Source organism: Peromyscus californicus, unplaced genomic scaffold (assembly GCF_007827085.1).
Source record: "Peromyscus californicus insignis strain IS unplaced genomic scaffold, ASM782708v3 Scaffold_19__1_contigs__length_69161282, whole genome shotgun sequence".
NCBI classification, from domain to species: Eukaryota; Metazoa; Chordata; class Mammalia; order Rodentia; family Cricetidae; genus Peromyscus; species Peromyscus californicus.
In genome coordinates, this window is record NW_026294491.1 from 62,417,012 (window position 1) to 62,442,348 (window position 25,337).

The 25,337-nt window shown below is 51.4% G+C and overlaps 2 protein-coding genes across 2 annotated transcripts in view; one reads left to right on the forward strand and one right to left on the reverse strand.

The window, feature by feature from the left end:
* Positions 1-1,685: 1,685 nt before the first annotated feature.
* On the reverse strand, positions 1,686-24,384 carry Guca1anb (GUCA1A neighbor). The gene is made up of 3 exons (XM_052745533.1): positions 24,170-24,384; positions 21,187-21,274; positions 1,686-2,040 (listed from the first exon to the last, which is right to left on the reverse strand). Exons 1-3 carry the CDS (start codon positions 24,382-24,384, stop codon positions 1,699-1,701), a joined length of 645 nt encoding a protein of 214 aa, XP_052601493.1. The 3' UTR covers positions 1,686-1,698.
* Positions 24,383-25,337, forward strand: part of CUNH6orf132 (chromosome unknown C6orf132 homolog) — a 31,890-nt gene continuing 30,935 nt past the window's right edge. The window contains exon 1 of the mRNA XM_052745532.1: positions 24,383-24,527. Coding sequence (XP_052601492.1) covers positions 24,383-24,527 — 145 coding nt within the window. The remainder of the gene's footprint in view (positions 24,528-25,337) is intronic.

Below are 25,337 nucleotides of genomic sequence, written 5' to 3' on the forward strand. Positions count from 1 at the left end.
GTGCAAGACCTATGCTCCACTGCCAGCCTCAACCCCCGTGTGCAAGACCTATGCTCCACTGCCAGCCTCAGCCTCCGTGTGCAAGACCTATGCCCCACTGCCAGCCTCAGCCTCTGTGTGCAAGACCTATGCTCCACTGCCAGCCTCAGCCTCCGTGTGCAAGACCTATGCCCCACTGCCAGCCTCAGCCTCTGTGTGCAAGACCTATGCTCCACTGCCAGCCTCAGCCTCTGTGTGCAAGACCTATGCTCCACTGCCAGCCTCAGCCTCCGTGTGCAAGACCTATGCTCCACTGCCAGCCTCAGCCTCTGTGTGCAAGACCTATGCTCCACTGCCAGCCTCAGCCTCTGTGTGCAAGACCTATGCTCCACTGCCAGCCTCAGCCTCTGTGTGCAAGACCTATGCTCCACTGCCAGCCTCAGCCTCCGTGTGCAAGACCTATGCTCCACTGCCAGCCTCAGCCTCTGTGTGCAAGACCTATGCTCCACTGCCAGCCTCAGCCTCCGTGTGGCAGAGCTATGCTCCACTGGTATTCATGGTAGAATTGTGACTCTCACAAATGAGAGCAGCCCGATGCACCCAGGTGAGCTGCTGGCAAGCACTGGCCGGTTTGTTGCATAAGAAACTCATGTATAGGCAATTGCCATTCGGTGGCATAAGTAATGTCTTAATGGCTGATTCCATTGTCTCTGAAATCCCAGAACTGGAAAGTGACCAACACAGTTAGGTGTGGAAGGCCAGCATGAACATCTCTCAGGCCACTGCTACAGGCTTAGTGATCTCTGCCTTCACCCACCTCTCCATGACCACGGACCCATAAGACTTGCAAGTCTTAGCCGGGCGGTGGTGGCACACGCCTTTAATCCCAGCACTTGGGAGGCAGAGGCAGGCGGATCTCTGCGAGTTCGAGGCCAGCCTGGTCTACAGAGTGAGTTCCAGGACAGCCAGGGCTACACAGAGAAACCCTGTCTTGAAAAGCAAAACAAAACAAACAAAAATCCAGAAACACTCAAGGATGTAGCTTAATCTGTAGAGTCCTTGTCCGGTACGAATGAACCCGAGTGAATCAGGAGTGGTGGTGCGTGTCTGTGATCCCATTCCTTGGGAGGTGAGGCAGGAGGATCAGAAGTTCAAGGTCACTCTCAGCTACATAGCAAGTCTGAAACCAGATGGACTATATGCATGCGATCCTGTCAAAACAAAACAAGAGGTCATTTTTACAGGAATGGCTTACTAGAGACTGGTTCGTTTGCTGTATTCATCTCCATTCTCCTGTGGTTGTTACAGGGGTAAGACGACCTCATGACAAGACAGGATGCATGTTGCCAGCAGGTGGATGTCGTTTTTAGTTTTTGGAGGCATCACCAAGTGTGGCCCACGGGAAGGCTGGGATAAGCATCGGCTGACACTTGGGCCTGGGAGAAGCACGTTCTTGGGGTGTCGGGAACGACAGAGTAAAACCTTCCAACTCTTCAGGCCCTCCCAGAACACACTCACCATGTAGCAACCTGTCCATTTAGACGCCAGGAAAGGAAGGACAAAGTTTATTGCTGTTGAGAAGAAGCTTCCCTCTGCTGTCACAGCACACCTGGCTAGCCCAGGTAAACACTGCTCCTCCAGGAATGAATGGCCTTCCCCTCTGGGACCCAGGACCACGGGGATGAAGGTGCAGGGTGGGGACTTCCAGATGCCGTGGACTTAGGTACGCCACAAGATCAGGTTGGCTGGAGGAACGTCGAAAAGTTTGCGGGTGTGGTCAGTCTCCCTTCGGTACAGGTAGCCACAGGTGGGTTTCTGCAAGGTGTAGAAGGGGTTCAGAGAGTTGGAGTACTGGGAGGTGTAGAAATTGAACCTGATGTTATTTGGGTTGTGTCCCCGAGGATCCACCACTACTGGTACAAAGGAAGCCACCAGGGACTGCTCTCGGTCTCGTTTCCATGTCTGTGACAACGGTGGTGGCGGCGGTGACGGTGGCGTCTTCATCTTTTTGTCTGATGGCATCTTTTGCCCATGGCTGGGGGTTGAGGATTTTTGTGAGTCCTAAGAAGAGAAAATAAAGGAGAAAGTGGCCAGGTCTGAAAGCTGGGGAATCAGACTTTGATTTGATTTGCTAAAGCCAGGTCTGGAAGGAGAATGTGCCCCTTGCAGTGACCCCAGAGCCACCCTGGAACGCAGTTCTGCTGGCCAAGATTCTAGAACAGGGAAAAGAACCCTGGAACAGATGGGACTTCCCTGCTCCTGCGGACTTCTGCCTCATTATCAGGGGCACCTGCCAGTTCAGAAGGCGAGGAACCTGGATGCTGCCTTCAGTGCCTCTCCCTCCTAGAGCCAATCATCACTCCTCCCCATGGCCATTGGAGCAGTGCTCCCCCACTCCTGACACTCTACCAGGCCTTCATCCTCTTCCTCCTGAAGGATCACCCCAGCATCCTTTGAAGTCATTCTCTCTTCAACCTCTTGCCTTTCCCACTCACTCCAGAAGGTACTTTCCGTATTAAGTGCTAAATAATCCAGATGTTCCCAAAGCACCTTTCATGTCTACTACCTGGAAAATAAATCCTAAAGCTTCGAGCCTAGAATGCAAGATGTTTAATGAAGATGTGGCGCCATCTCCCCAGCCTTTCATCGTCCCTCTACCCGCCGTGTGTCGTGCCACAGTGGACTGTCACCCAGACCACACTTCATCCTTCCAGACCCTCCAGATCATTAGAGAATCCCATCCGCACAGGCCGGCACAAGCTCTCTTGCTTACTGTCTGTAGGAAGACCCCTTACCCGTGACATAGAAGCCTCGAAAATCCTGTTTCTTTCCTCCAGACCAAAGCATTTAGAGAGTACTCAGTAAATGCTGTTCACCTCAACTGAATTCCAGTATAGGGCAGTCCAGCTTCCAAGCCGCTGGCCCAGTTCTGTTTTAGAACCTCTCATTGTTACCAAAGGTGTGTCCTTTCTTCCTAGGCCCACCTCCCCTCAACCTCTGCCCTTGACTTCTACAAGTTCCCCATTGTCACATTGGTCACACGTACTGACATTTGCTTACCCTCTGCTGTCTATCACCCTTCTTGACTCTCCTATGATGGAACTGCTTTGCTCCTTGAAACCCCCCAATATCTTTCAGGGACCAAGTGTCCATTTTATTTACTTAGGTGTTTATGGGTTTGGTTTGGTTTTTGCTTTTTGAATTGAGTTCTCTCAATTCAAACTCAATGGGGTAGCCCAAAGGTAACCTTGAATTCCTCATCCCCCTATTTCTACCTCCCAAGATCCTTTTTTCTTACAGACTTTGAGTCAATACAATCCACAGCCTGGGCTGTCTGCAGGTGACCATCCACCAGAGTGCATCAGGGTACCTGAGTTCTGTTCCCAGGGCTTCCACTACCAACCGTGTTCTCTCTGCCCAGCCTCAGAGCTCAGAAAAGCCCTGGTGATGGAGTTAGGGAAGGTGGAGTCCTCCTACAGAAGCCCCTGGCTCAAGTCAGGATAGAACTTTGCTTCTGATTTACAAACTGCTTTCCCAGGCAACACATGACTGTACAAGGCCCCTATTTCTGCTTTTTGAAATTCTCCCCATCTTCTCCGGGCAGACAGCTCTCTTTACTGCCTTCCTCTCCAGGGAATGATGTCCCAAGTCTGCCACAGCCCGCACCCCATCCTTTGCTCTCTACCACCCACAAGGATGAGCACCACACCCAATCTGGGGCAGACCCCCATTACCTCACTTAACCTTGTCTTCCACAGTCTTTAGAGAAAGGATATTTTCTTTCACATTCTTGAGTTTGACCAGAGAGAGGATCTGTTGGGCCCCCTCTAGCCTATCTGTTGTGGAATATGTTGGGAATTGCATGCCAGCAATGAGATCAGAGGCAAGAATGGCCTACAGAAATAATCCTTGTTCTGACTATTGGCAGAACTAAAAAGCACCCCATGCGTGGCAATGGATGAGGACCAGCCAGCCCACCATGAGAAGGTGACAAACCATCCCCTGCTGAGGTTAGGCACTCACCAAACCACCTACGTAAACCACCACCACCCAATCAGTCTCTCAGCAAGATGAAATTTGGACATGAGTCCTCTGTCTTCTCCTCTACATGAAGAGAATCACAATCTGTCCCTCAGCATCTTGTCTCATGACTTAACTCTCCTGCTGCGTGGTGAGCAGCTAGACCTGGATCTGCTCACATTCCCAAGATGTTGTTCTTTTCTAGGAGGGACTAAGGTAGGTACATACTTTTTTAAAAAGCTGTCAACTAGGCCTGGAGGAATGGCTCAATGGTTAAGGGCACTTGCTGCTCTTCCAGAGGATCCAAGTTCTGCTCCCAGCGGCTCACAACCATCTGTGACTCCAGCTCCAGAGGATTCTACGGCACCCTCTCCTGGCCTCCACAGGCACCTTCATATACATGCACACACACACACACACACACACACACACACACACACACACACACACGCACATACACACAATACACATAATAAAAGTAAATATTTGACAACAAAAAGAAGTTGTAAGCCTGGCACAGGGGCCACACTAATCTTAGCACTTGGCAGATGGAGACAGGAAGGTGAGGAGCTCAAGTCACCCTTGCCTCAACTAAACAGTGAGCCCAAAGCCCCAGGATGCATGAGACTCTTCCTCAAAAAACAAAACCAAGCCAGGCAGTGGTGGCGCATGCCTTTAATCCCAGCACTTGGGAGGCAGAGGCAGGTGGATCTCTGTGAGTTTGAGGTGAGCCTGGTCTACAGAGCAAGATCTAGGACAGGCACCAAAACTACACAGAGAAAGCCTGTCTCGAAAAACAAAAATAAATAAATAAATAAATAAAACAAAACAAAACCCAAGAGAAGTCATCACCCTGAGACTTCTGGACAGTTCAGGAGACTGCCGCCAGGTCTGACAGAGGCAAATGCTTCAGAACGTGTGGGGAGCTGACAAGGACCCCACATTAGGAAGGATAATGCATTTTGTGACAGACTCGAGCATCTGCTGTAGTGGTTGAATGAGAATGGCCCCACAGGCTCTTATGTTTGAATGCTTGGTCCCAGTTGGTGGAACTGTTTGGGAAGGATCAGGAGGTGTGGCCTTGTTGGAGGAGGTGTGTCACCATTCTAGTTGGCTCTCCTGTTGCCTCAAGGTTATTGTCTTAACATGAAAGCTCTCAGCTACTGCTCCAGCGTCATGCCTGCCTGCCTGCTGCCAGGCCTACCACCATGATGGTTATGGACTATAACCCCCCGAAGCAGTAAGCCCAATAAACTCTTCCTTGTCTAGATTTCCTTGTCATAGAGTCTCTTCATAGCAAAAGAAAAGTAACTTAGACACTACCAAGTACCAGGCATTCGTCACTCAAATGTCAGTCACCTCTGCCAAAGCTCCTAAGAGACAAGTGAGATGTTAACCCCATTTTTCTAACGCTGAAGCAGAGGCTCATGGGTATCTAAGCTATCATCAGTTGACGCTCACACAGTTTGTGACAAAGCACAGAATGCTTTTCAGAATTCTCACAACTGACTTACACAACAGCCAGAATTCCAACACAGTCTTTACTCTGCCTCAGCCCAGGGCATGGGCCCACCTGCTCTGGGCCCACCTGCTCTGGGCCCACCTGCTCTGGGCCCATCTGCTCTGGGCCCACCTGCTCTGGACCCATCTGGTCTGGACCCACCTACTCTGGCCCCACCTGCCCTGGGCCCACCTGTCCTGGGCCCACCTGCTCTGGACCCACCTGCCCTGGGCCCACCTGCTCTGGGCCCATCTGCTCTGGACCCATCTGCTCTGGACCCATCTGCTCTGGGCCCACCTGCCCTGGGCCCACCTGCCCTGGACCCACCTGCTCTGGACCTACCTGCTCTGGACCCACCTACTCTGGGCCCACCTGCTCTGGGCCCATCTGCTCTGGACCCACCTGCCCTGGGCCCACCTGCTCTGGGCCCATCTGCTCTGGACCCATCTGCTCTGGATCCATCTGCTCTGGACCCATCTGCTCTGGGCCCATCTGCTCTGGGCCCACCTGCTCTGGCCTCACCTGCTCTGGGCCCACCTGCTCTGGGCCCACCTGCTCTGGCCTCACCTGCCCTGGACCCACCTGCTCTGGCCTCACCTGCCCTGGACCCACCTGCTCTGGCCTCACCTGCCCTGGGCCCACCTGCCCTGGGCCCACCTGCCCTGGACCCACCTGCCCTGGACCCACCTGCTCTGGACCCACCTGCTCTGGACCCACCTGCTCTGGCCTCACCTGCCCTGGACCCACCTGCCCTGGGCCCACCTGCCCTGGACCCACCTGCCCTGGACCCACCTGCCCTGGACCCACCTGCTCTGGACCCACCTGCTCTGGCCTCACCTGCCCTGGACCCACCTGCTCTGGGCCCACCTGCTCTGGACCCACCTGCTCTGGGCCCACCTGCTCTGGGCCCACCTGCTCTGGCCTCACCTGCCCTGGACCCACCTGCCCTGGGCCCACCTGCTCTGGGCCCTCACCTGAAGGCTCTGCCCTAGATACTGCTGCCGCCGCCACATGCAAGGGCCTTGCTACATCCAGAGAATAGCTCCCACAGAAACTGGGGCAGAAGGACAGTTCAGGGGAGGAAAAAAGAAGAGAGGAAGGAAGAAGAGAAAAAGGAAGGGGAGGAGGTTGCTAGGGAGATGGCTCATCAGTTGGGAAGGTTTGCTCTTCTTCCGAAGGACTCCAGTTTGACTCGCATCGGCCATGTTGGATGGCTCACAACCACCTGTAACTCCAGCTTCGGAGATCCAACACTCTCATCTGGACTCTGCGAGCACCTGCTTCCACGTGACATACACACATCATACACATAAGAGAAATAAAAGGAAATAGAGAGAGAGAGCGAGAGAGAGAGCGAGCGAGAGAGAGAGAGAGAGAGAGAGAGAGAGAGAGAACACAAAGGAGCGTGGAGGAGGAAGGAGGAAGAGAGAGCTCATGGCCTAGCCTTGCCCCGCCCCTCCCAGGGGCCAAGCTGGGCAGGCTCTGGGTAACTAACTCAGTGGGCTGAGAACACCCATTCCCTGCCCAGGCCCCAGCACAGCCAGCGCTGAAGGGAGGCTGGGGCCTGGCAGCAGAGTTTCCGGTTAGCGCCTGTTTCGTTAGCTCTTTCCCATCATACCCTTCTTACTTTGGGGGTGGAGTGGTTAGAGAGAGATCCCTCAGTGCTCAGGGGAGCCCCACACCCCACCAAGGATTCTCACTGCTCGGGATCGGCAATGCCAAGGTTGAGGCCTGGTTCAGAGCCTGAGGGAGACACTGTAAAGGTGTCACTTACATCTCTCATTCGCTAGAGTCCAGTGACCTTGAAGGGCAAGTGGGGAGGATACTGGCCCCTCCCTTCCCTTTGGAACCCTCTTCCATTTCCAAGCTGGAGTCCAAAGTGGGGATCCAGACAGAACACTCCCTCCCTCAGTACCACAAGCAGCCCCACAGAGGCCTCTGGGATACACCTGTGAGCATGTGTTTGTCTCCTGTCAGGATTTAGAAGGAGCTGAGGCTGGATAGAGAAAGTCCTCTGGGGCTGAGATGTTCCTTCCAGTGCATAAGATCACTTGTGCAAACATAGGTACCGGAATTCAGATCCCAGGGAAAAGCCAGGGCAGCTACACACACACACACACACACACACACACACACACACACACACACACACACACACACACACACACGTAACCCCAGCACTGTGGAGGGTAGAGTTGGGAGCTACTGACCACTTCCAGCCTAGCTAGCTTCAGGCTCAGTAAGAGACCCTGTCTCAAGGGATTAAGGCAGAGTGTGATAGAGAAGGACACCATACATGTTCCTTTAGCCTCTGTGTGCACACAGGCACGCATATGCCTATACACATGTGCACATATACCACACACACACACACACACACACACACACACACACACACATTAAAGAAAAAAGAGAAAAAAAACCTGACTTTCTGAGTAGGGTAAGCCCTCCTGTGGTATTGGGGTACATCTTCTAGGAAGGCACTCTGCCCTTGCAAGTCCTCAGGCCCATGGGTACATGGCCTGGTCTGGCCCGAGCCTGGGTACTACAACTTGGAAAGTCAATTCCACACCAGCCGAGAATTTTTTTAAATCTGCGTTACTGATGACTGACCCTAGGGTCTTGCTTTTTCTAGGCAAGTGCCCTAACCACTGGAATACACTCTCAGCCCTGGTCCAGGCCTAGATTCAGCCATTAGTATCTCACATTCTGGTAGCCAGCCTTGTGCCCTGATGAAATGCTAATGGCATCGGGGTGAGGCACCTGGGAGTCTGCCCAGGGCACCTGCTGCTGTGGAATGTGTCAGGGCTCTGCAGTTTGAAGGCTGAGCTCTGGCCTGTCTCGGCCCTTAACAGGTCAGGCAAACTGAACTTCTGCAAAAGGGGCAAAATACGGCCATCAGCCTCACCAGCTTGTCGTGGAGTGAGATAGGCCATACTACTGTAGAAATGCAGGGTGCACTGTGGTTAAATTGGCACATAGCGTGGCATCCTTACCAAAGTATGCTGCCTTGCCCCCGGGCAGAGGGGCTCCAAAGACAGCAGGTGGGAAGGCCAAGCTTCCTTACAAGGCTGGGTAGCCCAGGGTCTGGGGCTAGCTACCCATTCAAATGGTAGCACCCCCCACACACACACCAACTGAGTATAGTCTCTGAGTATATTCTAATACTGTTGGCTTGTTTTCCCCTCTTGTAAAGTAAGAAGAAACTCGAAGGGCCAGTGAGAAGGCTCCGGAGACAAAGGTGCTTGTAGCTGAGCCTGAGAACCTGAGTTTGATTTCCAGTACCCACATGGGTAGAAGGAGAGAATCAACTTCTGCAAATTGTCTGTGACTTCCTTACATGTGCTGTGGCATGCACACACACACACACACACACACACACACACACACACGTATGTAACCTAGATTTAAGCACTAACTTAGCAGACTTGTCTAGGAGATGCTAACTGAAAAGTCTGGAAGGCATACTGCAGAAGCCAAGTGTAAAGGGATCAGAGAAACTGGCTGGTAGCGTTCCCCTCTGCCCCCTGCAAAAGTCAACAGAGGCCCCCGGGAAGGGAACAAGTCAGGCAGTGGCCCTGTAAGCCAAGCCCCAGCTCCAGGACCACAAGGGGACCTGGACAGGGCCGTCATCTCCCTCACTCCACTTCAATTGCTCGTGACCTTGGACTGCCCAGCCCCAGCCCCCGAGGTCATCTCACTTTCAGCATCCTTGACCAGGGCCTTCCTTGATGGTGATGGGACTTCCGGTGGTCGGGGCTCCAGAGGCACCCAGGGAGTCTTGGGAGGGCACTGAGGGTGCCAAGGTGAGGGGCCCTTGTGTGGGGCTTGGGGTATTGTGATGTCTCCTTACAACATAAACTCCTCTATCTTCCCAAGCAGACAGAGGTGCGGGGCCTGGGGAGGCCTTTTAGCTTTGATGCCCTCCCTCTTCTCGTGTACCCTTAGAACCCCCGCAGAGTGGACAGCAGGGCAAGACATTCCTGCTCTGTCAGGTCCCCAGTGTGTTCCAAGAAGTCACGGGCAGAGAGGAAACAGACCCTCTCTCTTTCTTTTGGTTGGTTGTTGTTTTGAAGATAATGAATTTATTTTATGTGTATGAGTATTTTGCCTGTATATATATATGTGTGTGTGTGTGTGTGTGTGTGTGTGTGTGTGTGTGTGTGTGTGTACCACGGAGAAGCCAGAAGAGGGCAGCAGGTCCCCTGGAACTGGAGTTACAGTGGCAGCAGTAAGCCACCACTTGGTGCTGGGAACTGAACCCTGCCAGCAAGTGCTCTTAACCACTGAGCCATCTCTCCAGCCCTGAATGCTGTTGTTAGTGACAGGCTCCCATCTAGCCCAGGCTGCCTTCAAACTTGCTATACAGCAGAACTGGTCCCTTAAACCCCCTGCCCTCCCAGAGCTGGTGTCTCTCTCCTCACCTATCCACACACCTTCTAAATTATAGAGGGAAGACAAGTGCTGGGTCAGCACAAAAATGATCGGGAGGTGGGATGAGGCGTTGCTAGGTAGCTGGGGCATGGACCAGCCCTCCTGATTGGAGCTGTCTCTGCCCGTTCGGTTCCTCCTGTTTCCTTTATTCTACAGCCACCTTCTTAAGCACGTCCTATTCTGTCCTCAGAGACTTTATAGATGTGCCCCCTCTTACACTGCTTTGAACCAGAGTCAGAGGTGAGGGAACAGAATGCATTGTTGGATAGATAGCTAGCTTGCTGACTAGGAAGTAGGTTGATGGATGGATGGATGGATGGATGGATGGATGGAGGATGGATGGATGGATGGATGGATGGACGGATGGATGGATGGACAGATGACAGGCACTTGGCTTGCTGACTAGAAAGTAGGTGGATAGAGGATGGATGGATGGATGGATAGATGGACAGGCGCTTGGCTTGCTGACTAGCAAGTGAGTTGATGGGTAGATGAACAAATGGGTAGATGGACAGACAGTTGACTTGTTGGTCAGAAAGTGAGTGGGTAGTTATGTAAGTGGATGGACAGATGGATGGATGGACAAGTAGATGGACAAACAGCTAGATTGCTAGTCTAGAAGTAGGCGGATGGGCATACAGATAGATGGGTACGACAGACAGATAGCTGACTAAGAAGTCAGTAGACTAAAAGACAGATTGGCGGGTGGTTGGGCGGGTAGGCAGACAGTTTGCTGGCCGGGAAGTCAATGAGCAGATGGATGGTTGTAACGCAGAGAACAGATTGTAGCTGAGCCCCACCTTTTAGGGGTGTGACTCAGGACACACTGATCGACCCTCTTTGCCTCTTTCTCCTCCCGACTGTAAGATGGGTGAACTGAGAGTCTCTTCCTATCAGACTGGGGCAGAACTGATAGGACGATGACCAGGCACAAAATCATCACTGCACAGATACAGCAATCACTGTGTGGGCAGCTAATTGGACCGACAGGTGGGTGGCTGAATGCTCTGCTCTGATCTCATCTTCAAAAACAAGGCCAGGGGCCTGAGGGGCGGCTCAGCAGTGAAGAGCACTGGCTGATCTTCCCGAGGACCAGGATTCAATTCCCAGCACCCACGTCACAGCTTAGAACTGGTTGTAACTCCCCATGCACTAGGTGCACAGATGTACACACAGGCCAAACACCCACACACATTTAAAAAATGTAAGTAAACAAACTTTGTAAAATGTTTCTACCCACTAGGGTCCTGCCTCCCATGCACCACACTTGACGGGCACCTCCCGAAACCACACATGCAGGAAGGACCTGACTTCTCTTTAGGACCAGTAAGCTCCAAGAGGAGGAAGACAGCCCTGCCTGGAGCCATCTTGCTGTCAGCTTCCTGACTTAGGCTAGTCCTGGCCTTGTTTGTTCTCTTCCTGGCACAGTCAGTGCTGACTATTGGTGGCAGAGAGGACTTTGGGGCCCACAGGCAAACTGGAAGTGGAGGTGTTGATAGCGTGTAGGCTGTGCCTAGATCTCGTACCCTGATGGTAATAACCCCTAATTTCTCAGGAGGCTGGGAGGGGCTGAGCCCTGGAAGATGAGGCCCCACTAATCAAAATACTGAGATCTTGGTCAGGAAAAAGGAGGGCGGGAGAGGTGACCTTTTGGCAGGGTGGCCAGGCTCTCTGGCCGAAGGGAGGAGGCCGGCCTTTAGTCTTGGGCCTGAAGAAACTTTCAGGGGAGACTGTGAGGCAGGAGAAGGTTTGGGAAAGATGGAGGGGGCAATACTTATAATACCAAGTGGGCGAAGGCTGGTAGCCCAGAGTCCTGGGTGATCGGAGACAGATCCTGAAAACCTTGAGACCCAGCTTCCTTTTCATTCCATGATGTTGCACATTTGATGGTAGATGTCTTAGGGCTTTCATTGCTGTGAAGAGACACCATGACCCCAGCACCTCTTAAGAAAGCATTTCATTGGGATGGCTCGCCTAGTTTTCAGAGGTTCAGTCCACCATCATCATGGTGGGGAGCATGGTGGCGTGCGGGCAGACATGGTACTAGAGAGGTATCTGAGAGTCCTACATCCTGCAGGCAATAGGAAGTCGACTGTCTAAAAAACGGAGTTCAGCGTGAGCAAAGAGTCCTCAAAGCCCACCCCCACAGTGACACATTTACTCCAGCAAGGCCATACCCACCTCAGCAAAGCCACTTCGATGAGATTGTGGGGGCTGATTACATCCAAACTACCACAGTGGGGCATCCATCCCATCACATATCGAGGCTCTTAGGAGGGGACCCCTACATGACTACCGGACTAGGCTCTGCCAACAGTGTCTTTGGCCCAGACCATGCCACTTTGCTGTGGAAATGTTACCGGGGTAGTAGCTAGGGACATCCCCTTAGGAAAGCCTACCCAGGCAAGCCTTGACTGTTTATTTTATTTGCAAATGTTGTGATGGGTTCAGCAGGGATGGGCAGGTGGTAGAAGCACCTGCCGAGCACACACAAGGCTTGGGGCTCCATCCCTAGCATCAGCTCCATAAGGCTGGGCATGGTGGCACAGACTTTTAATCACAGCACTTGGGAGGCAGAGGCAGGTGGATTTCTGAGTTTGAAGCCAGCCTGTCCCATGCCAGTCAGAACTACCTACATACTATGATGCAGACTCTAAATAAGTAAATAAATGTATGCATGCATGCATGCATGCATGAATGAATGGATGGATGGTTGGATGGATGATGGCCTCTGTGTTCACTTCCTGGGATTGAACCCTGGCTCTGACGTTTCCCAGCTGTGTGATTTGCACAGATGACTTCACTTCTCTGTGCCAACTCCTAATCTACTAAGGGGAAGGGATAGTAGACTTGCTCTTGATGGCTCCTGGGAAGGACCATGAACTTAGAGCATGGCAGGCTGCTTGGCAGTGCTCTGAGTTTCCTCCTCCTATTTCTACACTGTGTACAATGCTGAATCAGTCCCGCCTCCCGGAAGCCCTGCTTCTGACTTATGACCTCATTGTATTCATCCTAGAAATTCCCAGAAGGTAAGGGCTCTGGTCCCTCCTCCACAGTGGTCAGTGGGTGTTTGGGAAAGCTAGGCAGAGCCAGCGGGACTCTGGGCTGACCCAGAGCACAGGAAGAGCCACCATCCACCCTACCCCTTGCCTCCCACAGCCTCCAGCCTCTGCTGCAGATGTAGGTGGCTGAAAGTGTCAGAGTACTGCCTTGCTCTAAAGACCTGGTTCTGGGGCATCTTCCCTACCCTTCTATACCTGCCTTATGGCTTGTGCAAATGACTTAATCTCTCTGGTCGTCAATTGTTTTTCCTTTGATATGCCTTAAGTACAGAGGGCTGAGGTGTCCATCCGCTGGGCTTTCCAGCAGATGATCACTCCAGGTCCACACTGTATTAATTTTTCGCCTTTATCTCCCTTCTTCAACGGCATCTCTGACCCAGCCAGTCAGCCGGAGGCAAGCATTAATGAATATCTTCTTGTGTGTGTGTTCTTGCAAAACGTACGCTGTTGCTTGGTGTACAGGTAGTTTTCATTTGCATAAGTGGTATTGTGTGGTTTAGATCCCATTCTGTTGTTTGCTTTAGAGTTCTGATTCCTTCAGAAGATTTTATCCGTCCCTGCAGTTTCGAAGCTCTGATCCAGTTGCTGGGAGAGCATCTAGCTGCTCACTTCTGACCTCTTCCAAGTCCTGCGTGGATGGTGCCCACACATTCCCTCTGCTGCCGGGGATGGACGCGTATGCCTGCTCTCCACACAAGCGACGTTGCAGGGGCGCTACAAACACGCCCTTCCAAACTCCCCTCAATTGTTTTTTAATCACACTTACTTATTTGTGCGTGGGATGTGTGTGTGCAAGGATGCACATACCACAGCACACACACATGGAGATCAGGTCAGAGGACAGCTTGCGGGTCTTGCTTCTCTCCTTCCACCATGTTGGCACCGGGGACCAAATTCAAACCACCAGGCTTGGCTGCGAGGACCTATACCGGCTGAGCCACCTTGCAGTGCCCTCTTTATTTTATCTTGAGATGTTGCCAAGGCTGGCCTGGAGTGCCTGTACTCGAGTAATTCTTCTGCCTCAGTTCCAGAGTAACTAGGACTGCAGACTTCATCAACAATCAAAGCTTGGGCCTCAACACATTCAACTGCTGAACTACATCCACACCCTCTTTAAAAAAAAAAAAAAATAAGTCCCTTTGAGACAGAGTCTCATTATAGCTGAGGGTGGCTTTGAACTCCCTTTATTACAAAGGATGTCCTTGAATTCCTTGATCTCCCTTCCTCTGCCTCCCAAGTGCTGGGACTGCAGACATGGGCCACCCCCACCCCCAGCCCACCCCACCCCCGATCCCGGCCTAACTTTCTGTTTTGAGATAGGATCTCACCAAGTTGTGCTGTGGGATATTGGTACTCTGTGTGAAGATGTGTTTCTGTGATTGGTGTACTAAGAAGCTGAGCAGCCAATAGCTAGGCAGGAGAGTGTAGGCGGGACTTCCAAGCAGAGAGAGAACTCTGGGAGGAAGAAAGGTGCCGGATGCTGAGGAAGCAGCATGAGCGGTATGGAGAGATGAGTAATGAGCCATGAGACAAGACATAGATTAAAATAAATGGCTTAATTTAAGTTATAAGAGCTAGTGGGACAAGCCTAAGCTAAGGCCCAGATTTCATAGTTAATGATAAGTCTCTGTGTCATTATTTGGAAGCTGGCTGGCAGGACAGAGAAAGACTCACTGCAAAGCTGCCCAGGGTGACCTTGGACTCCTTCTGCAGCTTGAGTGACCTTTGATTTTTGATGCTCCTGCTTCACTCTCTCGAGTACCTGCAATCACAGGTCTGCACTGCCAGGCACAGCTCTATTTTTTGAAGTGTACACATGCACACACAGTCTTTCAGATTGTGGGTAGGTCTCCCTGGCCTTCAAGGTGACCTTGTGGGTGCCTGCTCCAGCCTGCTGGCTGGCCTTGCCCGAATTTCCCTTCTTAGCTACTTTGTTGAATCTACACTGATCTCTCGCTGGTTCTTTTCTCTCATTTTTTGTTCTGTTTGGTACCTCTGAGTCCAAAGTTAGTGCAGGGGGCAGGGCAGGGCAGGGGCAGGGGAGGGGCAGGGCGGGGTGGGGGCAGGGCAGAGCAGGGCAGGGCAGGGGCACCTGGGCTGAGCACTTGCTGGTGCCTTAACCTACCTTCTCCGAGTCTTGTGACACTCTGAAAACTTACACCTTGCTTTCCACAGGAACAAGGAAGGCTAGGAGAGGTGACTGTGTGGCCAGAGTCACAATCCTTAAGACATAGCTGAGCCAGGATTAAAACCTAGTCTTCCCCCGGAGTTACAATCCCACCAACACAGCTCACGGGGAAAAGAAAATCGAGGAGCTAGAGCTTTGGTTCATCAGTTAAGCCTGCATGCTGCTCTTCCAGAGGGTCCAAGTTAGGTTCCCAGCAGCCACACTGAGCAGATCACAACACCTGTGACTACGGCTCCAGGGGGATCTGACACCCTTCTCTGGCCTCTTTGGGCACCTGTGTGCACATGGTGCACCCACAAAGTAAAATACAACAACATGCACCTTTAATGCTAGCATTGGAGAGGCAGTGGCAGGTGGATCTCTGAGTTCAAAGGCCAGCGTGGAGCCTGGTCTACACAGAAGTTCCAGGCCAGCCAGGTTTGCTGTGTTAAATATACATACGTATGTATGTATGTATATGTATGTGTGTGTGTGTGTGTGTGTGTGTGTGTGTGTGTGTGTGTGTGTAAAGTAGATAAATAGGAAAGTGAACGTCTTCCCAGCACCAAACACAAACTCCCTGGTCAGGACACACACCAGAAGTCCACACCTCTCCACGACAGCTAAGCAAGTGTTCCTGAGCCCTGTCAGGAGGAAGCTCACAGCCCAGACTTCCATTCGGCACGGTCACTTCTCCAGAGAGGAGAGAAGTAGACTGAAGTCCCCGCTCCCCAGACTCCTCCCCACAAGTCTCCAGGAACTGATCTGAGAGAAGATGTCCTCTGCCTGGGAATAAGATGCTGCGCAGCAGCCAGGTTCATCTGGCCTTCAGGTAGTGGCAGTTCTGGAGAGCTAGCCGCAGAGACCAGGGGCAGGATGGAGGTGTGCGGAGGACTCCACCAGACTCCCCCATTCAGAGAGAGATGGCATGGGGTTTCTGGATAGACTGTAACTTCCTGGGCCAGACCCCACCCCACATTCCAGAGCTGGCCAGGTTACAGGTTGCTGACTAATGGCTGAGCAGAGATTAATTACAGGATGGATTTTTGTCTGTGTTGGTGGGGTGCCTGCTATTTGGCTGTTTCTTTTACTGGAAGAACAGGCATGTGGTAGTGTTATTAGTTGACTAAGTCCAGGCAAGACAGAGAGTAAGGCTCCCGGCCCCTCCCTCTCCTCCTCATGTAGCCAAGGATAACCTAGAGTTTCTATGCTCCTGCTTCAACCTCTCAAGCGCTAGAATACAAGCACTCAGCTGTCGTGTCTGTCTTATGTGACGCTGGGGGTTAAACCCAGGGCTGGCACATGCCAGGCAAACACTCTACCTACCCGGCCACATCCTCAGCCCCAAAGCAGGCAGGCCCTGACTCCGCTGTTTCCAAAGTCGTTGGGCCAACAAAATGAACCTGGGAGTTAGGCATGGGTTCTCTACATTGAACCCGGATCTTCTGTAGACCACCCCATGCCGGAAAGCAGTGGAGGGAGATGGGTGCTGGGAGAGCCAGCCTAGAATACGCTGACACCCAGACCTCAACCACAAACATCTCTGGCATTCACAGGTCACAGCAGGGCCTCAATGTCCTCTCTCCCCAGCCCAGACGCACCCATAGGCAAAGGGACCAGCCCTGGGAGAGACAGATGAACAAACATTTAAGGGTGTCCCGTGTGTGTGCCAGGCACTGGGCCATGTGCTTTGCGCTATGGTCTCCCTAACAACCTCATCGTAGCTCCGCCCTTCCTCTTGTGCCACAGCTGGAGAAACTGAGTCAGCATGTCTGCCTTCACATGCCAATCATGCCCAAGCCCATTGTTTTTTAAGTCGTCCCACAGACGAGCAATTATGCCCTTTCTGTTTGCTGTGTGAGCTCACGAGTCCCACCCTCATCCTCTCCAGCTGACCAGTTAATTGACTAATCAGCTAAGTGACTTCCTTCAGGCCCTCCGCCCCTCCTTCCCAGTCACCGTTCCTGGAGCTGTTAGGATAGACATCCGTATCACACTGCTGGTAGGGACTGAGGTGTCGCCAGGTGGCAGAGCACTTGTAAGCATGAATGAGGGGTTGGATTCCCTTGCACCATCAAGACAAACCAACCCTGTGTTTCCAGTGTTCCTTACCTGCTCAGGAGCCTATGTGGGCATTCTGATAGTCACTGTGTCAGCGACAGCCTCCCAAACGTTATCGGACATCCTGTTTTGCAGATGAGTCAACTAAGCCGAGAGAGATTGCCCACATTTTTAGTAAGACCCTCTGGGTAATGTCATGACGAAGGCTCAGCAGATAAAGGCACTTGCTGCCCAGACTTCCAACCTGAGTTCCGTCCCCAGGACCCACATGAGAGGAGGAAAGAGTCACCTCTCCGAGTTGTCCTCTGACTCCACACATGTCCTGTGACATGCTCTGCTGCAGCCACCACCCCTCCCCCAACAAATACAATGTAATTTTAAAATAAAATAAATAGGACAGGAGATGGCTCGGCAGTTAAGAGCACTTGTTGCTCTCCCAGAGGACCTGGGTTTGGTTCCCAGCACCCACATGGTGGCTCACAACCACCCTCTTCTGACCTCTAAGGGGATCAGGCATACATATGGTGCACACACATGCAGGCAAAACACTTATACACATAAATAAATAAATCTAAAAATTTACTGGCCGGTAGTGGCGCACGCCTTTAATCCCAGCACTTGGGAGCCAGGTGGATCTCTGTGAGTTCGAGGCCAGCCTGGTCTATAGAGTGAGTTCCAGGAAAGGCTCCAAAGGCTACACAGAGAAACCTTGTCTTGAAAAAAACAAAACAAAACAAAAATCTAAAAAATTTTAAATAAATAAATAAAATAAAAGAGACCAAGGGATTCAGAAACTGGCAGTTTGTGGACGGCACCAGGCCCTTCTAGACCAAGATCTCTACTTGCTTTTATTTATTTGTTTGTTAATTTACCGGAGCTGTAAATTTATTGAAGGCTGGCCTTCAACTTGTTCCCTGGCCAAGGATGACTTTGAACACCTGATCCCCCTACCTCCATCTCTCACAAGTGCCTTGTGAGATTAACAGTGTGCAACACCACACTAGCTTTGTTCTAATTTTAATTTTTGAGACAGAGTCACACTGTGTAGCTGGCCTGGAACTCATTATGTAGACCAGGATGGCTTGGAACTCACAGAGATTCCCCTGAGTGCTGGGATTAAAGGCATGCATCACCCTGAGCAGCTGTTTCTAACTTTAAAATGGGAAGTGCGTTTAGATGAGGTAAACTTTCTGGAAAGTCTCCCTCCCCTTGGCCTCCTCCCTCAGTAAACACTTTTACTAGGTTTTAATTTATGTTTTCAAAGTTTCTCTGGGCCAACAAAAACAAATGAGAGCATACCTACCTGTCCCTCTGCCCTCCCACAACAGTAGAGGCCACTGCTGCGCAGCGCTGGCTGAGACTTCATCGTCACGTCTCGGAGATGCCTGGGACTGGTCGGCAGGCTTACTCGTTTCTCTTACTTTCCCGAGACGGTATTTTACCGTGTTAGCCCTGCTGGTCTTGAACTCCGGGCTTCAGTGTTCCTCTACCCTTAGCCTCCTGAGTGACTGGAACTACAGGATGTATCACTGTCCCCAGAGAGTGACATTATGATCTCATTGTGTTGATATGCCATAATTTGTTCAGCCAGCTGTCTTCTGGTGGGCATTTGGTTGTGTCTGATTATTCCAAGTACCTTTCTTATTTTAATTTTTAAATATATTTTCAATTTATCTTTGGGAGTTTTATACATGTATACAACGTATTTTAATCATATCCGCACCCTTTTTCATTTTAATATGTGTGCAGTATATGTATGTGTGCATACGTGTGTGTGTGTGTGTGTGTGTGTGTGTGTGTGTGTGTGTGTGCATGTGCACGTGCATGTAGAGTTCAGAAGCTAACTTTAAATGTCTTCCTCAATCATTCTCCACTTTATTTTTTGAGACAGGGTCTATCATTGAACCTGGAATTTACTATTTCAGCTAAACTGGCTTGCTAGACCGCTTGTGGGACGGACCCACCTGTCTCTGCCTCGAGACCCCACCCCCGGCACTGGATTACAGCTGCACACCAGCATGCCTGCACACCACCGTGCCTGCCCACCACCGAGTCTGCCCACCACCATGCCTGCCTTTTGTGTAGGTGTTGGCGATCTGAACTCAGGTCACACGCTTGCACAGAAAACACTTTTCCCACTGAGGCACATCTCCGGGCCCCCAGCTGGTTTTCTTAGCCCTCCATACTCTGGACAGCCTTATTGTTGGATCTACACCCAACTCCCAACTCCATCTTTCTCAACCCCTGCAGGTACTTCCTGTATGCTCTCCCTTAGTGCCCAGCCCACTGTCTCCAATCTTTCCTCTTCCTCTTTCGAATTTATCTCACCAGGGTTAGGCTCACCTTGGCTCTGCCTCCTTCCCCAAATAGCCTACAGCAACTGAGACTCAGAAACCAGGTCTTGGATTCATCTGGGTCCTTCACAGTCCGGAGCTGGGCACACAATAGTTTTCGGAGCATTAAGTATGCAGTGGGTGTCACACATGATTGGAGTTATTGATGGTGGCTCTGCCAGGCCACGTGCTGGATCTAAGAGCCCAAAAGCTACCCAGAGCAAGAGAGACCCCATGTCTCATAGGTCTCTAAGAACAAAGCCTCTGTCCTATGCCTAAGTGTCTAGAGTACTTGGGTGGGTCATGACGATGTCCACGATCTGATGGGGATCCTTGCGGGACTGGAGAATCATTGTGTCCTTTCCATTTGGACAGTAGGGGAAAACATGATGTAAAGACAAAAAGTAAGGGGATGGGAGCCTTCAAGATGGCTCACTAGGTAAAGGTACCTGCTACCAAGCCTGTGAACTAAATCAACCCCCTGGACCTACATGGTGGAAGAAGATAAGTGACGTTTACAAGCTGTCCTCTGAGCTCCACAAGCATACTGGGCCATGCTCACGCACATACAGGCACGCAAATAAATAAATATTTTTAAAAATTCGTAAGTAGTTTGCTCCTTGCTCTTCCAGGGGACCGTATTGGTCCCCATTACCCACGCCTGGTGGTTCAAAACCGCCTGTCTCTCTCGCTCCAGGGGACCTGATGCCCTCTTCTGGCCTTGTGGGCGTTCACATATAGGTTGTACACACAGACAAATTTCTTAACTGAAAAGAAGGTAAAGGGATTATGGGTCACACGGCTTTGTGCACTGTCCTAGCTGGACTCTTTGCTGTCTCAGTGACATCTGTGTCTTCCTGCACAGGCCAGCTCCAATCTCCATTTTTAGAAACCTTCCTGGACTAGCCAGCGCCTGTTGACCTCTGCTCCTGTGATCTGCTCTACGCGTCAGTGACAGCCACTGCAGAGCTGTCCTTAGTCACTCCAGTCTGCCTCCTCCAGTCACACAAGCCTGTCTTCCTGCTGAGATCTCAAGATCCTTGTGGGATAAGAAAGTAAAAAAAATGACCTTACTCTCTCGGTGGCCGCTTTACCTAGTCACTACGTGGCCACAGAGAGGTCTTCCATGGGTTCTGTGTCTCAGGACTGCTGTGGTCCTGGAAGGGACAGTGTTGACCACAGGCAGGTCTCTGGTCACAGAAACATTTGGAGAATACAAGTTTTTAAAATTGTTTTTCTGGTTTTTATTGTTGCTTCTTGTTTATTTGTTTTGAGACAAGGCCTCATGTAGCCCAGGCTGGCCTGGAACTTACAGTGAAGCCAACTCCTGATCCTCCTGCCTCTACCTCTTGTACCACCACACTAGATTTATGTGGAACAGGGGAATCAAACCCAAAACTTTGTGCTTGGTAGGCAAGCACTCTACCAACTGAGCGACACCCTCAGTTCCTATGAAGTTTTTTAAAATGACCCTCACCCCAGGGTTGAGACTGTAGCTCAGTGTAGAGCCTTTTCCTAGCACATCTAGCATGTTTGAGGTCCTGGGTTCTATTCCCAACACTACTAAAAAAATTAAGCCCATTCCATCCTCCTATGCCGAGTTTCTCCACCCCTGCCCATCTGGTTTACCTGGAAAACAGTGTCCGCACAGCGGCAAGCCCTGAAGGCATGGCTCTTCTTGTCTCTTGAAGCTGAAGGGGACTTCTCAGAAATGTCACTGTCACGGAAAGCAAACAGGCAGATAACTGTTAAATAAGAGACAAAAAGGGCAGGATGACAAATGGCCATGTGTGGCTCTTGACTGCACTGTGGGCAAGGAACTGAAAAAGAAGAGACGTTTGAGGGAGAGGGACAACTCCAATAGAGAGTGGACAGTGAATGATAACAGTGTGTTAGTGTCAGACTTGTGTGTGTGTCCGTGTGTGTGTGTGTGTGTGTGTGTGTGTGTGTGTGTGTGTGTGTGTATGCGCGTACAGGGTATATGTGAACATGTGCATTCAGGTGTATGTATGCTTGTGTGGGTGCACGTAGGAGCAGATAATACTGTTGCATGTCTTCCACCGTCAAAGTTGACATTACCAGTCTGTTTTTTTAATTTTTAAAATTACATTTATTAGCCAGATGTGGTGGCACACACCTTTAATCCCAGCTCTGGGAAGGCTGAGGCAGGTGAATCTCTGTGAGTTGGAGGCCAGCCTGGTCTACAGAGTGAGTTTGAGTTCTAGAGGGGCCAGGGCTATGCAGAGCGACTGGGGACGAAACCCAGAGCCTTGCACTAAGTTGTATCCCTATCTTATTTTTTTAAATTTATTTTAATATTTTTAGATAGTCTTGCTAAGTTTCCCAAGCTAGACTTGAACTGTCTGTGTAACCCAGACAGTTCTAAATTGGACACCCTCCCGCTTCGGCCTTAGAAACAGCAGGGCTTGCAAGGCTGAGCCACCAGCCCGGCTCCAGATGTGGTTTTTAAGGTTTTATTTATGGGGTTGGAGAGTTGGCTCTGAGGTTAAGGGCACTTGTTCTTGCAAAGGACTCAGGTTCAGTTCCCACCATCCACACAGTGGCTCAGAACCATTTGTAACTCTAGTGCCAGCAGATCCGATGTCCTCTTCAGACCTCCAAAGGCACCAGGTAAACATGTGGTGTACGCGTATACATACAGGCAAAATACTCATACACATATAACAATATTAAATTTTTCCCCCAGAGCTGAGGACTGAACCCAGGGCCTTGCACTTGCTAGGCAAGCACTCTACCACTGAGCTAAATCCCCAACCTGACAATAATAAAATTTTTAAAGATTTTTTTATACCTGGTCTGGTGACACATGCCTTTAATCCCAACACTCTGGAAGCAGAGGCAGGTGGATCTCTGTGAGCCCAAGGCCAGTCTTGGTACCTACATACCAAATTCTAGGCCAACCAGAGATGCACAGTAAAACCTTGTCTCCAAAAAAATATTTTTTAAATTTTATGTGTATGAATTTTTGCGCACATGTATGTGCATCACATGCGTGCAGTGCACATTGAGGCCAGAAGGGGGCATCAGATCCCCTGTAACTGGAAGTACAGATTATTGTCCACTGCCATGTGGGTGCTGAGAACTGAACCTAGGTCCTCTGGAAGAGCAGCCAGTGCTCTTCAGAGCCTTCTCCAGCCCCCCAAATCTGGTTTTTAAAAATTGCATTCACAGTCGGGCATGCAGTACACCTTTAATCCCAGCACTTGAGAGGCAAAGGCAGGCAGATCTCTATGAATTCAAAGTCAGCTTGGTCTGTGTAGAAAGTTTCAGGCCAGCCAAAGCTACATAGTAAGATCCTGTCTCAAAATGATAATGCAAGACAAAGAATCTGCTGTCTACAAAAAAAACCACCAACATTCCCAATGCTATGTTCAGGCCATGACGTGGTCGTTGTACCAAGGGACTACCTACAGTGTGATGACCTGCACAAGATTCAGCCAATGAGGTTAGCTAACATTCCAGCAGGCAGAAATAACTAGACTCAACAGATTAAAAAAAAAAAAAATGGGTGGTGGTGGTGGCACACGCCTTTAATCCAGCACTCGGGAGGCAGAGCCAGGCGGATCTCTGTGAGTTCAAGGCCAGCCTGGTCTACAGAGCGAAATCCAGGACAGGCTCCAAAATTACACAGAGAAACCCTGTCTCGAAAAAAAAAAAAAGGAGGAGGGGGGCCTGAAGGGGAGAAAGGATGGGCTGGGGTTGTGGGGAGAGTGGAAGAGAGAGGGTTTGCATAGATATGCTCAAGATGTATTGTTTATATGTATGGAACTGTCAAAGGTTAAATAAAAGATGATTTCATTAAAACTATATTAAGCCAGGCTTGGTGGCCCAAGCCTTTAATGCAGCACTTGGGAGGCAGAGGCAAGAATGTCTGTTAGTTCGAGGCCAGCCTGTTCTACATATCAAATTTCAGGATGGCAGGGCTACATAATAGAGAGATCTTGCCCACTATATATAGGATATTAATATGTGTATTTATTAAAATCTCCTTCTCTTTGGAGCCCTAGCCATGAGGACAGTTTCTTCCTGTGTTCTCAAGAGTGGGTGGTACAGAGATTTTGCAATGATAGCTGACCTGTAACTTCCTGTGTAGACCAGGTTGGCCTCGAACTTATGACTATACTCCCGCCTCGGTCTTGCAAGTGCTTTGTCTTGCTTGCATCACCTTGTGGAACCCTGCTCGCTACCATTTTGCTATTTTACAGGCATCGCTTGTATTCATCAAAGTCTCCTGCCCACGTGTCAGAGGGTCCACAGGATGTGTTAGCCCCTGCTTGTTTGGCCGGGTAGGTCCCTTTTCTGGGACACAAGAACCACGTCTAAACAGCCCACCCTGATCTGCTCAGGAACGGCCCACAGAAGTAAGGAACTCGCCCCAGGCCTTTCCTGGCCCAGGGAAAAGGTGGTGGACTGGGCGGGCCGTGGGGAACCCGGGGCAGGGGGCGGCTCTTCTCCCAGGCAGGGCGTGGGCCGGGCGAGGTCCTCAGCCCTGCGCACCGTGCCAACAATGGGCTGTTGTAGAAGGAGGCAGGAATGTGGCCCGAGGAGTTGGGCGGCGGGGCGGAGCCGGGTCCCAGCGGCAGCCTCTTACCTGTCCAGGTAGCTCGCATTTCCAGGCGAGCGGCGGCGGCGGCGGCGGCGGCGGCGCCCGCACCACCTGTCGTGGGGTGCGCGGGCGGGGAGCGCGGCTGGGGGCCATGGCCTGGTAGTGTCCCCTGCGGAGACGCTGCGGAGTTCAGTCAGGGGCAGGACAGGGCGAGGGAGGGCAGGTCCTTCCCTCGGGGACAGAGAGGCCTGCAGCAGCATGAAAAAGAACCAGACGATGCAGGGGACCTTCAGCAAACTCTTTGGGAAGAAGCACGCCAACCCTGCCACCACGTCCCTCTACGCCACCAACCCACCCTGGATTTTCACCCAAGAGGCCCAGGAGGAGGGGACCAGGGACTTTGGTGAGTGCACCCCGGGGGGAAAAAAAGAAAAAAAAAAAAAAACAAGGGAGAACTGATGGCGCCTCTTGCCTCCGGGCTCTGGCGTCACTTGGGCGCTGGGAAGGCGGGCAGGGGCAGGGACACGTTGGAACCTGCGAACCGGCCAAGGAGATGCTGGGAAGGGGGAGGAGGCGCCGCAGCCCGAGTCGGAGAGGGTGCAGGGACCCTCTAAAGCGAGGCCGGCGAACCCTGCCGCCCTCACCTGCCATCCCGGCCCCCTTCGCAACCCTGGGTGGGGTTTCTGTTTGTGTGGCTGTCTTCGCTGTGTCTCCCACCCCGCCGCATATCCGCATTCTCTCTGAGTCAGAAGTGTTCCTGAGATCTAGGCATCTGTCCCTCACCCTTTCCGCTTCCTCTGCCCCGCAGAGAGCCTGCCTCAGGTGCCCTGTGTTTCGCTGTTTGGGTAAGCCAGCCAGCCACTGCTAACAGGTTGCAGCCCTTTGCAACACCGAATTAGTTTTGTTTTGTTTGTTTTGTGGGGCGCGGAGGGCAGTGTCCAGGTCCCCTTGGGTCTGGGTTGTCTACTGTCTCGGGTTAAAGTCAGAGGTGGGACAGTGGAGAGTAGGGGGCCCTTGAGTCAAAGGTGGTTATCTTCACAAACTTCTGGAAACAAATTGGCCCTGCTCCAGGTCTGGCTATGGGTCGCCTTATCTCTCCCTCCATCTACGTTTGTATACTCTTAACCGAGGAGAACCCGGGGACATGGGGGACAGGTATTCACTTCGTTTTCGATACGTGCGTGATTCTGGGGTCTCAGAGGGAGACAATGGT